This window comes from Rhinatrema bivittatum, chromosome 6 (genome assembly GCF_901001135.1).
Source record: "Rhinatrema bivittatum chromosome 6, aRhiBiv1.1, whole genome shotgun sequence".
In the NCBI taxonomy this organism is placed as follows: domain Eukaryota; kingdom Metazoa; phylum Chordata; class Amphibia; order Gymnophiona; family Rhinatrematidae; genus Rhinatrema; species Rhinatrema bivittatum.
In genome coordinates, this window is record NC_042620.1 from 328,872,060 (window position 1) to 328,888,831 (window position 16,772).

A 16,772-nucleotide genomic window follows, 5' to 3' on the forward strand; every position below is an offset into this window, starting at 1 on the left:
TAAAAGTACTGCATACTCTACAGTAAAACAGGCCACCTAAAATGTACTCCCATTAAGGCTCACTCTAGCTAGTTGAGATGACATATCACAGACATAGAGCATGTTGATTGTATATTTTTTTTCTCATATGATTCGGGGGAATTGGCATCCATTGCCACATGTGATTAGCAAGAAATATCTTACCTGTGTATAGTTTTGATAGGGGCCCTTATTAATGGTCATAAGATCTTTGCTTCATCTCTGTTACAAGGCAACCTGACAATTGGAGACCTGATCATGGTGAATGGGCTGCTCTTCCAGCTGTCCCTACCACTGAACTTCCTGGGAACAGTGTACAGAGAGACTAGGCAAGCTCTCATAGACATGAACACCTTATTTACACTGCTGAGTGTCGACACAAGAATTAAGGTAAATATTTTCATGTAATTGTTTCAATAGTTTGTGCTTTGTGTAAGTGCTACCACCCTGATATTTGCAGGTAATAGTTATAATCTCGTGCTGTAAGCTATTACAACTTGTCAAAAGTGATCTTTTTTTTTTTTCTTTTTTATTAAACAGAACAAAGAACTGGCTCCTCCACTTCAGATAACACCTCAGACTGCGACTATCAGCTTTGATAATGTGTGCTTTGAATATCTGGAGGGACAGAAGGTCCTGGATGGAGTGTCATTTGAAGTCCCAGCTGGAAAGAAAGTGGCCATTGTAGGAGGCAGTGGTTCTGGGTGAATATTTTTGGTTGCCTAGGGTTTATCATTTTAAAGCTTGTGTTCATTGATTGATTGGGATGTCCCCACATCCTTTGAGAATGATGTGGTTAGGACACTGGACTGAGCTGGCCCTGAGGCTTGGCCACCGCGCACGAGAATTCGTTTTTGAGTCTCCTGCTCATCCTTGTAGAAGGCATGCCAAAGGTGATGCCTTGTGCATCTGGCAAGGAGGATCCACTGGGCAGTCACTGGTAGCTTAAGAGTGATAGTGATACTTTCTCTTCAGCCCTCAGCTAGCAGTGAAATTGAATGTGGGAAATGGGGTTTAAATCCATGATACACCGTTTTTGTTTTTTTTTGTGGGACTCTTTACAATTGCTGTAACTCGTGATTATGGAAGAAATTAGCCCTTTCCATCTCTCCTCCAATGCCAGAAATTGACATTACATACGTTAGTTATCCTGGCACACTATCATTTTAAAGCTGGGTATGGATTCTGTTAAAATGGGAAGCGCATCTAAAGAGACGTGTTTTAGTTCGCCTTTCTTGAACGCAGCATTTTGTACTCTGGAGCTTTCTCAGACTTTTTGATAAAGTCTGTCCTCTTAAATCAGAAGCCAGTTTGGTTTAGTCGAAGGAAGGTAGTTCCCAAGTTAGTAACTCAGATGGTACACATTGAGTCTGCTTGTAGAGGGGTTTGCATCCTGGTTGTGAATCTGGTCATTGTAAGATGATGATTATCCAATCAAATTTCAACTCCAACAAGATCCATATTCTTCAGTCTTCATTTCATTCGTTGTTTGAAACCATTTGTAGGTAAACCTGACTTACCCACTTTGGTGTATGCATTTGTCAGTTCACAATTAGATTATTGCAATGTCCTATATCAGGGCAGTTCTGTGACTGAGGTGACCTCAGCTCCTCTAAAGTACAGTGGCTGAGGTAATTTTTGGAGCATCAAAATACGATCATGTGACATCTCTTATGTAAATTACATTGGCTGCTGGTACAGTAGAGGCAGATCTTCCAGGACATTGTGATCTTCTCAGGATTTGAGATGTCAGCCACTATCTGAAATGCGATTGAAAACATTTCAATGTACTGCTTTTAAGTATCAAGCCTCATAATTATGGAATGCAATTCCATTAGAAATGAGATCAGAAACCAACCATGATAAATTTAGGAAACTCATTAAGGCATAGTTAATTTTTAGGTCCTAGAAAGTGGTAGGAACAGGTTTTTTTGGTGGTTTATGTTCAGCTTTTGTGAGATCCTGCTTCCAGATTTCTGAACACTGTTTTGTTTTTATGATTAAAATATATTTCAAAATAAAATACAAATCAGACAATGAACTATATTTTTTTTATGTGCTTATGTTTTTGTTTAATGTGTTTTTACTTGTGTGTGTGTTTTTTGTTGGATATGTTAAAGACTATTGGAAACTTTCTATTTTATGGAAAGGCAGTAACCCATCTCTTCTCTTAACGTTTAGTAAAAGCACGCTGGTGAGGTTGTTGTTTCGCTTCTATGAACCTCAGACAGGAGCTATTTATGTGGCTGGTCAGAACATACAGGATATCAGCTTGGAAAGCCTCAGAAAAGCCATTGGTGTTGTCCCTCAGGTACTGCATCATTGCGCACTTCCAAAACTTTGCTTTCCCTCCCCCCTTCCCATGCAGGCTATGGGCCAAAGTAAGTAGCCTGTAGGGGAAGGTTCTTATCTTCCTATCTGTATTCAGGAAGGAGTTTTCCTATTGTGCCGCTGAATTGTCTACAGATGCAGAGTAATCTTCTTACCCCTCCCCCAATCCATGTTGGCTTGGCTTACCCCATAGTAAGGCAAAGAGAAGATGTTGGACCTCATCCCGTGTGCATTTAGATCAGGGATGCTTAAACCAGTTCTCTGCCCCACTCCTCAGCCAGTCAGGTTTTTAGGATACCCCTCATGAATATGCATGAGAAATATTTGCATATCTAGGAGGTAGTGCGTGCAGATCTCGTGCATATTCATTAGAGAGATTCTGAAAGCTCGACTGGCTAGGGCTTCCTAAGGACTGGTTTGAGTAGCCCTGATTTAGGTAATTGAGTTTCCAGTGCTGTGAGTAATATATTTTATTAATTCAAAATGAGTTAGGGGTGGATTTCCCCCCCCCCCATTCCTTACTCCTACTTTAAATAACATTTAAAGAACTGCACGAATGCCGAGTCAACAGTGCTGTCTCATAAAAGATGTGGGTTACGAAAGCAAGGCTGCTGTAACTTTATCTGTAATCCTGGTTGTGAGTTTTCTCTCTGCCACTTGAAACTATGCAGGATGTGCTTCTTTTGTGGCTGCCCTCTCTGCTAGAGATGAGGGGGAGGTTCGGAGATCCAGACAGTAAATCAGAGACACAAAATTACATGTATTGCTCAGGTAGTCATTTTTAATTCACTCCCCACCCCCCGCAAAGTTTTAAATACAGTTTTGTCTGTGACGAGCTGGTACTTTGTGAAACTTATGCAGCTTTCTGAAATACCAGCTGGAACAGACATTATAAACCTTTTAATCTCTGCTTTTGAAAATGGCGTGTCCAGTGAGAAGAGGAAAAGCGTACACAGCAGCAGTGTTCATTAAAACCAATTTTCTTGGTTTATTGTAGGATGCAGTCCTTTTCCATAAGACACTGTACTATAATCTTTTATATGGAAACATCCACGCTTCTGCAGACGAGGTGTATCGCGTGGCAAAGCTGGCTGGGCTTCATGATGCCATCCTTCGAATGCCACACGGATACAACACCCAGGTTGGGGAGCGAGGGCTCAAGTTGTCAGGTAAGATAAAGTATTTTTGGAAACTATAGCGCTTGTAGGCAGAAGTATTTTCCTGTGATCGATAAGCAGAGCACATCAAGCAGCACTGTCTGAACTTTCAAGAAGGCTCACCACCCAGTAAAAATGTTGCTAGCAGTAAATGGTTATGGGTTATCATGAGGCTTGGGGCTAACTGGACGGAGCAGCGGTTGCCACCCTTAAGAGAAACATGGGGGTAACCTGCATGGCGCGACCGATACTACCAGAGAAGCTTGCTGGACAGACTGGATGGACCATTTGGTCCTTTTCTGCCGTCATTTCTGTGTTACTGTATATATATGATATAGGAGTGGAATTTGAGATGAGACCCAGACTATTTATTTCTAAGATTTATATGCCGCTTTTTGTTATTGCTAGAACACCTACATTGTAGGCTATCATCTTCTGATTGCTTTATTAGCCAAAATTAATTAGAACTTAAGATTGTTTTGCTTGAGTTTTTGTTTGCATGTTCTTTAAGAGCAGAAATACTTGTGCTGTACATAAATGTACACTTTTTTTTTTTGTAGCTATGTTGCTCTGTACCTCTCATTTCAAATAGTTGACAAGGAAAGAATATCGAAACCTGCTGTCAGAAAGAGACCATACACCCAGTCTAGTCCACCTATCCACACAAGCTTTTCGCCTCTATACTCCTACCAGCACTTCAGAGGTCTCTTGTACTTGTTCTATGTCTTCTTGAGTTTGGATGTTGACTTTGTTTCCATCACCTGCTTTGGGAGGCTGTTCATGTGCCCACTACCCTTTCTGTAAATAAATATTTCCGTAATCTATCCACTTTCACCCTCATCCCATGACAAATCTGCTTCATTTTTTTGAAGGGGTTAATAAACATGTGGATAAAGGTGAACCGGTAGATGTAGTATACTTGGATTTTCAGAAGGTGTTTGACAAAGTCCCTCATGAGAGGCTTCTAGGAAAAGTAAAAAGTCATGGGATAGGAGGCGATGTCCTTTCGTGCATTACAAACTGGTTAAAGGACAGGAAACAGAGAGTAGGATTAAATGGACAATTTTCTCAGTGGAGGGGGGTGGGCAGTGGAGGGTCTCAGGGATCTGTACTGGGACCCTTACTGTTCAATATATTTATAAATGATCTGGAAAGAAATACGACGAGTGAGATAATCAAATTTGCAGATGATACAAAATTATTCAGAGTAGTTAAATCACAAGCAGACTGATAAATTGCAGGAAGACCTTGTGAGACTGGAAACTTGGGCATCCAAACGGCAGATGAAATATAATGTGGATAAGTGCAAGGTGTTGCATATAGGGAAAAATAACCCATGCTATAATTACATAATGTTAGGTTCTTTATTAGGCGCTACCACCCAAGAAAGAGATCTAGGCGTCATAGTGGATAATACTTTAAAATTGTCGGTTCAGTGTGCTGCAGCAGTCAAAAAAGCAAACAGAATATTAGGAATTATTAAAGGAATGGTGAATAAAACGGAAAATGTCATAATGCCTCTGTATCGCTCCATGGTGAGACCGTACCTTGAATACTATGTACAATTCTGGTCGCTGCATCTAAAAAAAAAAAAAAAGACATAGTTGCGATGGAGAAGGTACAGAGAAGGGCGACCAAAATGATAAAGGGGATGGAACAACTCCCCTATGAGGAAAGACTAAAGAGGTTAGGACTTTTCAGCTTGGAGAAGAGACGGCTGAGGGGGGATATGATAGAGGTGTTTAAAATCATGAGAGGTCTAGAACGGGTAGATGTGAATCGGTTATTTACTCTTTCGGATAGTAGAAAGACTAGGGGGCACTCCATGAAGTTAGCATGGGGCACATTTAAAACTAATCGGAGAAAGTTCTTTTTTACTCAACGCACAATTAAACTCTGGAATTTGTTGCCAGAGGATGTGGTTAGTGCAGTTAGTATAGCTGTGTTTAAAAAAGGATTGGATAAGTTCTTGGAGGAGGAGTTCATTAACTGCTATTAATTAAGTTGACTTAGAAAATAGCCACTGCTATTACTAGCAATGGTTACATGGAATAGACTTAGTTTTTGGGTACTTGCCAGGTTCTTATGGCCTGGATTGGCCACTGTTGGAAACAGGATGCTGGGCTCGATGGACCCATGACCCAGTATGGCAGGTTCTTATGTTCTTATGTGCTCAGTTTATTAGTTACATTTGCCCTAGTCTGTTTGTATAAACGGAGAGTGGCATTGATTAAAAGTGAAGAAGTATCGAAAAGCAATCTACGAATGTGAGCTTATATTTTATATGCCATTGAATCAGGAGCCAATGTAAAGAAAATAAAATGGGGTTAACGATATTCCGTATACGAGCAGCAGAATTCTGAACTACATGTAGAGCTCTGAGAGTAAAGGTAGGTAAGCCTACAAATAGTGAATTGCAATAATCTAAAGATGGGAAGGGTTGAAGGCCATGTGAAAAACAGCAGGCTGAAGGAGTTTGTTTGCACAGTAAATGTAATTTAAAGAAAGCAGATTTAATGGTTGCTTTAAGATAACACACAGGTGATGAATCCAGGAAGAACTCTAAATTTTGAGCTTGTGACTTAGTTTGTACTTGATGACCATCAAAACTAAGTGTTATCTGAATATCATTATATGGAAATCTGTTCAAAATCAGGACTTCAGTGACCAGTTGATGGAACAGATCTCCCTGCTTCTACGTAGAAGACACTGCAGCCTGGATGTCCTAATTAACATCCAGCAGATTGAAATCTGCTAGGAATAGTAATCTTTCATAGCAATATTGTGAATATCTTCCTTTAAATCTCTATCCATTTCTTCTGCCTGCAAAGGAGTACTATATATATATATATATATATATATATATCACACTGCTATAAATGGACGTTCATTCCTTCTTTCCGGATGAACCCACTGTGGCTCTTCCTTACCTCCTGAGCCCTGCAGTTCTGTTCTAATAATTTTTATATATAGTGTCATTAGAGGACCTTGCAAGACTTGAAGATTGGGCATCCAAATGGCAGATGAAATTTAATGTGGACAAGTGCAAGGTGTTGCACATAGAGAAAAATAACCCTTGCTGTAGTTACACAATGTTAGGTTCCATATTAGGAACTACCACCCAGGAAAAAGATCTAGGCATCATAGTGGATAATACTTTAAAATAGTCGGCTCAGTTTGCTGCGGCAGTCAAAAAAGCAAACAATGTTAGGAATTATTAGGAAGGGAATGGTTAATAGAACAGAAAATGTCATAATGCTTCTATATCGCTCCATGGTGAGACTGCACCTTGAATACTGTGTACAATTCTGGTCGCCCAATCTCAAAAAAGATGTAGTTGCGATGGAGAAGGTACAGAGAAGGGCAACCAAAATGATAAAGGGGATGGAACAGCTCCCCAATGAGGAAAGGCTGAAGAGGTTAGGGCTGTTCAGCTTGGAGAAGAGACAGCTGAGGGGGGGGATATGATAGAGGTCTTTAAGATCATGAGAGGTCTTGAATGAGTAGATGTGAATCTGTTATTTACACTTTCGAATAATAGAAGGACTAGGGGGCACTCAATGAAGTTAGCAAGTAGCACATTTAAAACTAATCGGAGAAAATTCTTTTTCACTCAATGCACAATAAAGCTCTGGAATTTGTTGCCAGAGGATGGGGTTAGTGCAGTTAGTGTAGCTGGGTTTAAAAAAGGTTTGTATGGGTTCTTGGAGAAGTCCATTAATGGCTTGTAATCAAGTGTACTTGGGGAATAGCCACTGCTATTAATTGCATCAGTAGCATGGGATCTTCTTAGTGTTTGGATACTTGCCAGGTTGTTTTGGCCACTGTTGGAAACAGGATGCTGGGCTTGCCCAGGTAGAGTGTCCATCAAGCTAGGTTGAGGGAACATTGCCCAAATCTCTTCTTGAGTGAGTTTCCTCACTCCGGCCAGCAAAGCTTCACTAGAGACCACTGTTCTTTCCGTACGTTTCATGTTGAATGTGAAAGTGGCCCCCAACCCCCTATGCTCATACCTAATCCCCACCTCGAGTTACCAGGTGGTCCTCCCATAGGGATACAAATACCTGTCTAGGGCATAGGCACTATTAAGTCTCTCTCGCTCTCTCGCTCTCTCTCTCGCGGACTTGTTGTGGACCGCGATATCCCTTTACTGGCCCGTAACGCAAATGAACGTGTTGTAGCTATTAGCCGCGATGGGAGCCGCGCTAACACTGCGGCTGTTTCGCGGCACACGATAACTGTTTCCTGTTTTACATATGCTCCGCCCCTGAATATAAAATTACGAATTTGCATTCGCAAATCGCGTTAACGGCTGTTAGCGCGATTTGCGGTATTATCTCCCGTGATAACACCTTGGAAAATGACCCCCTAAGGTCCTTAACTTAAATTTCACTCGCGCCTTCAACAGCTACCAGTGGAGCCACCACGAAAAAGATTTTGCAGTATGTCTACAGACTAAGCCAAGAATCATTCTGGCTGCCATATTCTGCATCACCAGTAAGCGACTGCTGCAATCCAGCAATGACATCACTGATGTTTGCAGAAACGGAGCTTGGGGTTAGACCCTGCTCGGGAATTATCAACTGAACATCTGCATAATACCTAAAAAATAAAAAAAAGAATCTCCCGAGGGGTGCATAAATATTGCTGCTTGTTTTTTGTATATCGCTTTGGGCGATTTTTAATCTGGATAGTGATCTTATAAATGCTATTAAAAATAAAAGTAGAATGGCAGAGTGGGGAGCCCTGTGGCATCTTGCACCTCATCTGCAAAGATTTCGTTAACTTCTCACCTACCATAATCACAGACGTCTGTCAGATGAGAGCTAATCCAATCAGTTACCACACTTCTCAGCCCCATATTCCTATACTGGACCAACAGTCTATTATGACTGACTAAATCAGAAGCACTGGTTACATCGAGAAGAAACCCCCCCCCCCCCCCCACCTCATCATGATTTCTACAATATAATATTTCATCTGAAACCACTACCAACGCTGTTTCCATAATGTTACCTCATCTGAACCCAGCTTGGCAGGAATCCAGACCATATGCTTCCTCTAAATAAGAGGAAAGTTGTAATGTAACTGCCTTCTCAATCAGCTTTGAGAGAAACGGAATTTTGGGCACCAGACGGCAATCAGAGCACGCTGCCACATCTAGCAATGGCTTCTTCAGTATAGGAGTTCCACCGTAGACTTGAGCTCCAGTGGCAAGTACAGTACTCTGCACCCCAACAGGCCATCGGAAAAGATTTTACCAAATAGGTACAGCAAGGATCATTCAGACACCATATACCGTGTTTCCCTGAAAATAAGCCCTAGCTTGAGTTTTCAGGATTTTTGGAGTGGGCTTGAAATATAAGCCCTAGTGGACGTGCAGTTGCACCCCAAGACTTGCCCCCCCCCCCCCCCCAAGACTTACTGAAAGTCCCTGGTGGTCCAGCGGGGTCCCGGGAGCGATCTCCCCCTCTCGGGTTGTCTGCTGCCACTAATCAAAATGTCGCCGATGGCTCTTTGCCCTTACCGTGTGGCAGGGGCTATCGGTGCCATTGGTCGGCCCCTGTCACATGGTAGGAGCAATGGATGGCCCGTGCCATTTTTTAAGATGGCGCCCGGCCGTCCATTGCTCGTACCGTACCATGTGACAGAGGCCGACCAATGACACCGATAGCCCCTGTCGCACGGTAAGGGCAAAGGGCCCATCAGCGCCATTTTGATTATTGGCAGCCGATGGCCCAAGAGTGGAAGATCGCTCCTGGGACCCCTGCTGGACCACCAGGGAATTTCGGCAAGTTTTGGGGGGGGTTGTTGCAATTATTTAAATTTGAAGGGATAGGGTGGGTTTAGGGTTTTTTTTGTCTTGTTTTTTGCAACCCTGTTGTACGGTAATTAATTAAATTGGAAGGGTTGGGGCGGGTTTCGGATACCATATTATTTCGGGGGGGGGGGGGGGCAGCCGAAATAAAATCAGCCCGAACTGCGGGAAAACGAAACTTCCTGTGGTGGGCCGATAACGAAGGCAGGACCAAGAGGTTCGGCTAAAAATTGAATCTGATTGGTGAATGAAAGAGGAGGCGGGCTTAGCCTTGTCCTCTTTCACCAATCATGGAATATAAGCCCTAACCTTTTTTTCGGAACTAAAAATAATGACCTGTCATATTTTCAGAGAAACACGGTAGGTCTAAAAGATTGTAATATAGATTTCAAGTTCTACATGTTAAGAGGATAGAAATAATCTAACTTTTGGTCTACATCTAAAAATCCCAAAGGCTGAACCTACCTATTGACCATCTGACTAACTTCATCCACCAAACTCCACCAGGTGATTCAATGAAATGAAGACAAAACTATTGCACAAGTGAGCTAGAAGAATCCTTCACATGTAAATTACAGTTTCTCACTGTTAGCTGAGAAAATCTGTGCTACTTCCCCCATAATTTCAAACAAATCATCCACACTCTCGTTTTTGAAACCTGGAGGCAACTGAATCACCAGGCTTCCTATATCTCCCTTTTATATTTACCCTCACTAACACAGGTTCACAGTCTGCAATAGAATGACCACCTAATAGTTTAACCTGTCTTGTATCTATAAAAATTGACATCTCCATTGGTGGAGTGAAGGTGAGGGCTCAAGTATTTCATGACAGAGTCAGGGCACAATAGTCAGTTGAATAGGCCCATGACTAGGCCCAGATGAATGGCCCGCAGACGATCACATCAGCAATAAAGTTGATTTAATGGCCCCTAGGGCAAAATCACTGGAGTTGGCTGTAAAATGAGATAGACAGAAAAAAAGACCCAGTGGGTGGAGTAGAAGGGAAGGGAAAGTGCATGTGTGAGTGAGAGAGGGAGAGGAGGGTGTAAGTGAGAGAGGGGATGGAATATAAAGGGGGTGAGTGAGAAGAGAGAAAGGGAAAAAGGTGAGGAGGTAAGTGAGTGTGAGAGGGGAGAAAAGGAAAGCAAAGGGGGCTGAGAGAAGGAAAAGTGAGAGGGGAATAAGGGATTGGGTGAGTGTGCATGTGTGAGCTTGCGAGAATGTGAGCAAGAACTTGTGAGTGTGTGTGTGTGTGTGAGAGAATGAACGTGTGTTAAAAAGTGATGTATATGAGAGAGAGTGGACAAGGTTTGTGTAGCCCCCTCCATTCCCCTATTACTCCAGGCCAATTTCAGTGACTAGAAATCAAAAGTTGCCTAGTATGAAAAGCTGGAAGTTTTTTTTTCCTTATTAGTTTTAATTATTATTGATATTTCATGTCTGCTATTTTTACATATTTTATTGGTTTTTGGGAACTTCGAAAATTTTTATATGAATTTAGAATGTTGTTCTATTTGTCAGCTATCTTGAAATATTTATTTTTTTATTTGTATGGTTTTACTATTATGGCTTTTATATTTCCTGATTGTATTGTTTTATGAGGAATGGGGATGTTTCTGTTTTTCCATTGTTGCACTGCATACAGAGTCTGGCTATTAGTACTTTTCAGTTCAGTGTTTGCACATTTCTATTTATACTTTATAGTCTGTGTTCTGATGTATAATGGAAGTGAGGTATTCTGCTATTGTATAGTTTCTGTGTGTAGGGGTCTATAACAGCCTGGTTTATTCTGTTTTGTTTTTTAATAGGGGTTGTATTGGTATTTTAGAGCTTGGTGTAATATTAACAATTTTGCATTTTCACGGGTAGAATTTTCACTGTTTGAGTGCTGGCACTTAGTGCAGCTTTGATATCAGAGGTTTACTATATTGTAATTGTAGTTCAGTTTATTCATGGCTTTTTGAGGGCTAAGCCCAAACCCAATGCACTTTACAATAGATCTAATACCATATAAGCTCCAAATGTCTTTTTTGCAGGGTTTCCTCACTGGAATCACAGCATTGTATGTAAATAGTGAAAGATATCTATTTATTTAAAATCTTTTATATACAGTCGTTTAGTAATGCACCATCACAACGGTTTACATATAGGCACAAATATTTAGTTTGGTTACAAAGGTATCTACAAAAGTGCCATTACACTGCCGGTACATGCTTATATAAAATAAGGTATAGGATAGGTGGCATGGATCTAGTCCACGTATATGATTAATAGGGTAATCATACAAGAGTTGTGCTTAAACTGGAGTTCTCTAACATAATTGAGTATAAAATGAAAAAATGTGGGACCATGCATCTAGGTAACCTTGTTCTGTGTTCTCATTGTGAAATGCTTTCCTGAATAGCCAGGTTTTTAAACTTTTTTTGAAGATTTTTGGATCACTCTGTAATCTCGTCTCTAGTGGCAATGTGTTCCATAATGTTGGACCAGCCAAAGAGAGTGCTCTCTCTCTGACTTGTGTTAGTTTTGCTGCCTTTACCGAGGGGATTTTTAGTAGAGCTTTATTGGCTGATCTCAGATTTCTTTGGGGTATGTGTAAGCTTAGCGCTGTGTTTAACCAGTCCGTTTTATCTTCATTGATTAGTTTGTGAATTATGCAAAGTGTTTTAAATTGCACTCTCTGCTCTATTGGTAACCAGTGTAGTTTGGCCAGTGTTTGAGTAATGTGGTCTCTCTTGCTCTTGCCAGTGAGTATTCTGGTGGCAGAGTTTTGTAGGACTTGTAGTGGTCTTATTGTTGAGTACGGTAATCCCAGAAATAGTGTTACAGTAGTCTACTTGTAAAGATAAGTGCTTGGAGGACTGTCCTGAAGTGTTTCTGGGTTAGTAGCGGTTTCAGCCTCCTGAGGACCATAAGTTTGGCGTAGCCTTCTTCGACTTTCAGTGATATGTGGTGTTTAAGGCTAAGTTCTGTGTCAATTATTACTCCTAGGTTTCGAGCTTTCTCAGCTATATCCACTTTCTGACCATTTTTGAGTTTGATAGGGTTTTGAATCAGTTCCATGTTTTTCCGTTCTAGGTATATAAACACAGTTTTTTCAATGTTTATCACTAGCTCCATTTTGCTTAATTATGTCTAGGTACATCGTTGCTAGGTTTAGTGTTTTTTCAATTGTTTCGTCTGTGGGCAAGATTAGTTGAATGTCGTCTGCATAGATGTAGTGTGTGATACCAAGTCCTGCTAGGAGGTGGCATAGGGGTAACTTATAGATGTTAAATAGTGTCGCTGATAGTGCTGAGCCCTGAGGTGCTCCTGTCTTTAGCTTAATTTTGTCTGTCATGTTTTTTATTTGTACTTGAAAAAATCTATTGTTTAGGTAGGATCTGAACAGTCCAATGTTTTTTATTTGCAGAGCTATTTCTTCTGCCTTTTTACAAGTATGGAGTGATTTACTGTGTCAAACGCTGCTGATAAATCCAATAGTATCATTATGTAGTGTTTACCACTATCAAATCCTCATAGTACATTAACTGTGAGAGAGATCAGCAGTGTCTCAGTGCTATAGTGTTTTCTAAAGCCGTGTTGTGAGGGATAAAGTATGCTATTGTTTATATCAAACGATTGTACTTTGAATGTCCTTTTTATGTAAAATTTGTTCATGCATAATTTTAATTGCATATGGTGAGAGCTGGGAAAATGGGGGAGCACAAGGATGTAAGATTCACAGAGTGCCTAATACCCTTGCACTGGCCCTGAAAAGAGCACCATGCACAGACCCTCACCATTCACCCATCTCCCAGAGTGCAAATACTGGGGAAGGGCGGGAAGCAGATGGTAGGGTTCTGAGGAGTGTGGCAGGATTGCCAGCTTCTTAAACATATCACTGACACTCTTACCTGCCACATCTCTGGAAATTGACCCCTGTCTGTCCACTTCTCCAGCATTTCAAATCATCAAAAGGGCCAGGCTCCTTAGCATCTCAGTCATTTGACCTGTGCTATGCCATGCCTCGGTGGGACGGGATGCGCCATCTCTTCCTTACCTCAGGCAGCAGATTGCCTTGAGCCGCACCTGTGTCTGTGTGAGAGCCCGTGTGATTGTATGTTTGTGTTTCCGAGAGCCCATGTGTGACATATAGGCTCTCACAGGCAAACACACACACACGCACTTAATGTATCTGTGAGGGAGAGGGAGCCTGTGTATGTTAGAGAAAGGGAGTGTGTGAGAGAACGAATGTGTTATTGTACGTGTGTGAGAGAGAAGATAACATTTGTGCAGCCCTACCTCCCCCAATCCATGACAATCTCAGGGTGACTGGAAATCAGAAGATCACAGGTATGGAGAGCAGAAGATTTTTTAATCCTCATTAGTTTTAATTATTGGGTGTAATTTGGTGATTCTGCTCTTTTGAAATATTTAATTTTGGGGGGAATAGAACTTGTTTAATTATTGGATTTCTTTATTCATCAAATGTTTTGAAATATTGTATTGGTATTTGTGAAATTTGGGATATTCTATTCCTTAAGTGGTTTGAAATATTCTTTTTATGAATATGATTTTACTATTATGTTTTATATTTCTTGATTTTATTATTTAATGTTTTATGAAGAATGGTGATGTTTCTGTTTCTCCATTGTTGCTCTGCATACAGAGGCTGGCTCGATGTGGATTCCGGTTCAGTTCTTCTCTGCACGTTTCTGTTTATACTTTATGATCTCTATTCTGTATTTGGTGAGGGTCTCTCTGTGTTCTGCATATGTGACTGAGGTGAGGTATTTTGCTGGCATGTAATTTGTGAAGGGATCTATAGCAGCCTGGTTTCCTAATAAGAGTTTTATTGGTGTTCTAGGGCTGTGTAATATGTGCAGTGCTGCCTTTTCATAGATAAGGTTGTTTTGGTATGGGAGGTGTACTGTATTGTAATGATAATTCTGTTTATTCGTGGCTTTCTGAGGGCCAAGCTCACACCCAGCACGCATTACACAAAGACTAATTCCATAGGAGTTGCAAGTGTCTTTTTGGCAAAGTTTTCTGGTTGGCACCACAGCATGCATGTAAATATAATATGCAGGTTGTGATTTATGCCTCAGACTGTGCTCTTGAATGTTTTTCAGTATAAAATTTGTTATAAATGCATAATTTGTGTGTGTCTGTAAAGGATGTGGGAGTGTCTGTGTGTGTGGGGGGTGGGTGGGTGGCGTGCAAGGATGTAAGGTGTTTGCCTCAGGTACCTCATACCCTTCCCTATCCATGGGTTCTGGGATATTGGGGGGGTCAGCTTTTAAAAATATAGATTGTAGGACAGAGCTGGGCTTTATGTGATGGGCCTGGGACAGGCACTGAATGAATCGGGGGGGGGGGGGGGGGGGGGGGTGTAAGTTTTTGCACAGGGCAGCAAAACAGCTAGCACAGGCCCTGGATGGCACATGGAACATAAAACTGCTAAATAATCATGGCCATACCAATGTTGAGAGAGAAGAGGGGGGTACTTTTCTTTTTTGCACCTCATGAGGTCTTTATCCGATTATCAAGGTTTATGTATAACACATTGATTCTGATCATTTTGTAAATTACAAGTGTCTGTGTAATTCAGGAAAACAAAATACTCTGTTTAGTGTCGCTGCCTCTCTCTGGTTAAGCTCTGAGCCTGAGTCTCTCCTCCTTCATCTGAATACAGGACTAGATGCAGTCTGCCTATGGTAGAGACTGCGCTGCTCAGCAGAGTTGTTTGCTGCTTCTTTCACGCTCTCACCTGTGGTTTTTTGTTTTTTTCCCCTCAAATCATTCTTGCCTGTTTGAGATTAGCACAGTATCCTTTGGTTTTTCTCATTCTCTCCCACCCTGCCTAGTATTTTCATCCCCTGCTGTATCAAATTTAGCTTGTGCGTGATAGTGCGCTCTCTCCTTCAGTTCAGTCCAATAGATAAGGCATGGTAGGAACTTTAATAGGATTCCTCCTAATTCACATAACTTTACACCAATCACAGACTCCGCTCCCAGGTAACTTCAAAATAAACTAAAACAGCAGTAGGATTATATCAATAACAAAATAGTCCCAATGTGCTGCGGCTGCTTGATACTGTGACACATGAGGAACCGTACAGTCCTTTGCACACTTTTCATTGTACACCCCAGATATCGATAAGACACTAACTTCAATGTTCATCTTACATCACTGACAAAGTTTGGTCTGTTGGTGAATATCAAACAATTGCTTTTATGCTAAACACCTTTTCCCCCCTCCCCAATTTGTGTGTACCTTATGCCTGTCCACTCTCACCTAGAATAATGCTGTGGGTGGTGGTGCAGTATATGTGGACTGTGTAAATAATTTGATTTTCATGTTGAAATGAAATAAGTCGCCCCCTCCTAAAAGTGCAAATGTAACTTTGTCTTCCTGCACAGGGGGAGAGAAGCAGCGGGTTGCCATTGCTCGGGCCATGCTAAAGAATCCTCCCATCATTCTTTATGATGAAGCCACATCATCTTTAGATTCCATCACGGAGGAGGTACATCTTGAGCATTGAAAGCAGAATTTTAAGTGTCTGACTTCATGAATGTTCTGTCCTTGGGTGCTGCTACTACAGGTACAGGGGACTGGTGTCTGTTTGCAGCAAATCAGAAAGTGTGCACCTTTACATGCTTATTACAGGGACATACTGCAACTAGCCAGGAGAAACCTGATAGCAGAAAAGACTATGACCTGGTACTAGCATTTATTCTTTCTGCTTGCACCTGAGAGAAATCCTTTGTACAGTTGTTATTGTTGGTTCATGTTAAGTACCTCCACTGACTTACAAAGATATTTGTTGAAAAGAGGTGGGGTAGATAACCTATTTTTCTCCTAGGACAAGCAGGATGATAGCCCTCAGTATGTCAGATGGAGCCCGGCACCGCATGCCACTATCCGCGCGTCCATGCGGAGTCCCTCGTCAGTCTTTTTTTTTTTTTTTTTTTCCCCTCGCGAAGTGTTTGCCTTGTAGTAGTGGAGCTCTGCTGTTCATCCTTTTCAAAGTATTTTCTCTGGTCAATTTTTGACCATTTGTTTTCTGTCTGGTCCCTCTTTACCGGTCTGTTCCTTCCTGAGGTGCGGTAGGTGTACATTTCTCCCTTGTTGCGGTCGATTCCCCGGGTGTTGCTCTCCGGTGGCAGCTGACCATCCGACCGCTTGCCGGCCATCTTTTTTTCTTTTTATTTTTATGGCAGCATCCGGTTTTTGACGATGCTCCCAGTGCCCGTGGACCATATTCATCACTGATCCGCATGAGGTTTGTATCCTCTGCTTGGGGGCATCACACGATGTCCGGAGGTGCGCTTTTTGTGATCAGATGACCCCCAAAGGCTGTCGCGCCCAGCTGGATAAGATGGAGAACCTTTTTGGGGTCCAAAATGTCTGACCCATCCACTTGGCATGGGGATGTCAACACTGAGAGGCTGCGGGAATCC

The 16,772-nt window shown here is 41.7% G+C and overlaps 1 protein-coding gene across 4 annotated transcripts in view; it reads left to right on the top strand.

Annotated features, from left to right (window-relative positions):
* The window catches only part of ABCB7 (ATP binding cassette subfamily B member 7), a 169,065-nt gene that overhangs the window by 110,873 nt on the left and 41,420 nt on the right, over positions 1 to 16,772 (top strand). For all 4 annotated transcript variants that reach the window (XR_003857574.1, XM_029607661.1, XM_029607662.1 and 1 more), the window contains 5 exons: positions 251 to 408; positions 559 to 722; positions 2,200 to 2,329; positions 3,347 to 3,518; positions 15,732 to 15,835. Coding sequence is in view for 3 of the 4 variants with exons in the window: in XM_029607661.1 (XP_029463521.1) it covers positions 251 to 408; positions 559 to 722; positions 2,200 to 2,329; positions 3,347 to 3,518; positions 15,732 to 15,835 (728 nt within the window). In the remaining variant the exon portion in view is untranslated. The remainder of the gene's footprint in view (positions 1 to 250; positions 409 to 558; positions 723 to 2,199; positions 2,330 to 3,346; positions 3,519 to 15,731; positions 15,836 to 16,772) is intronic.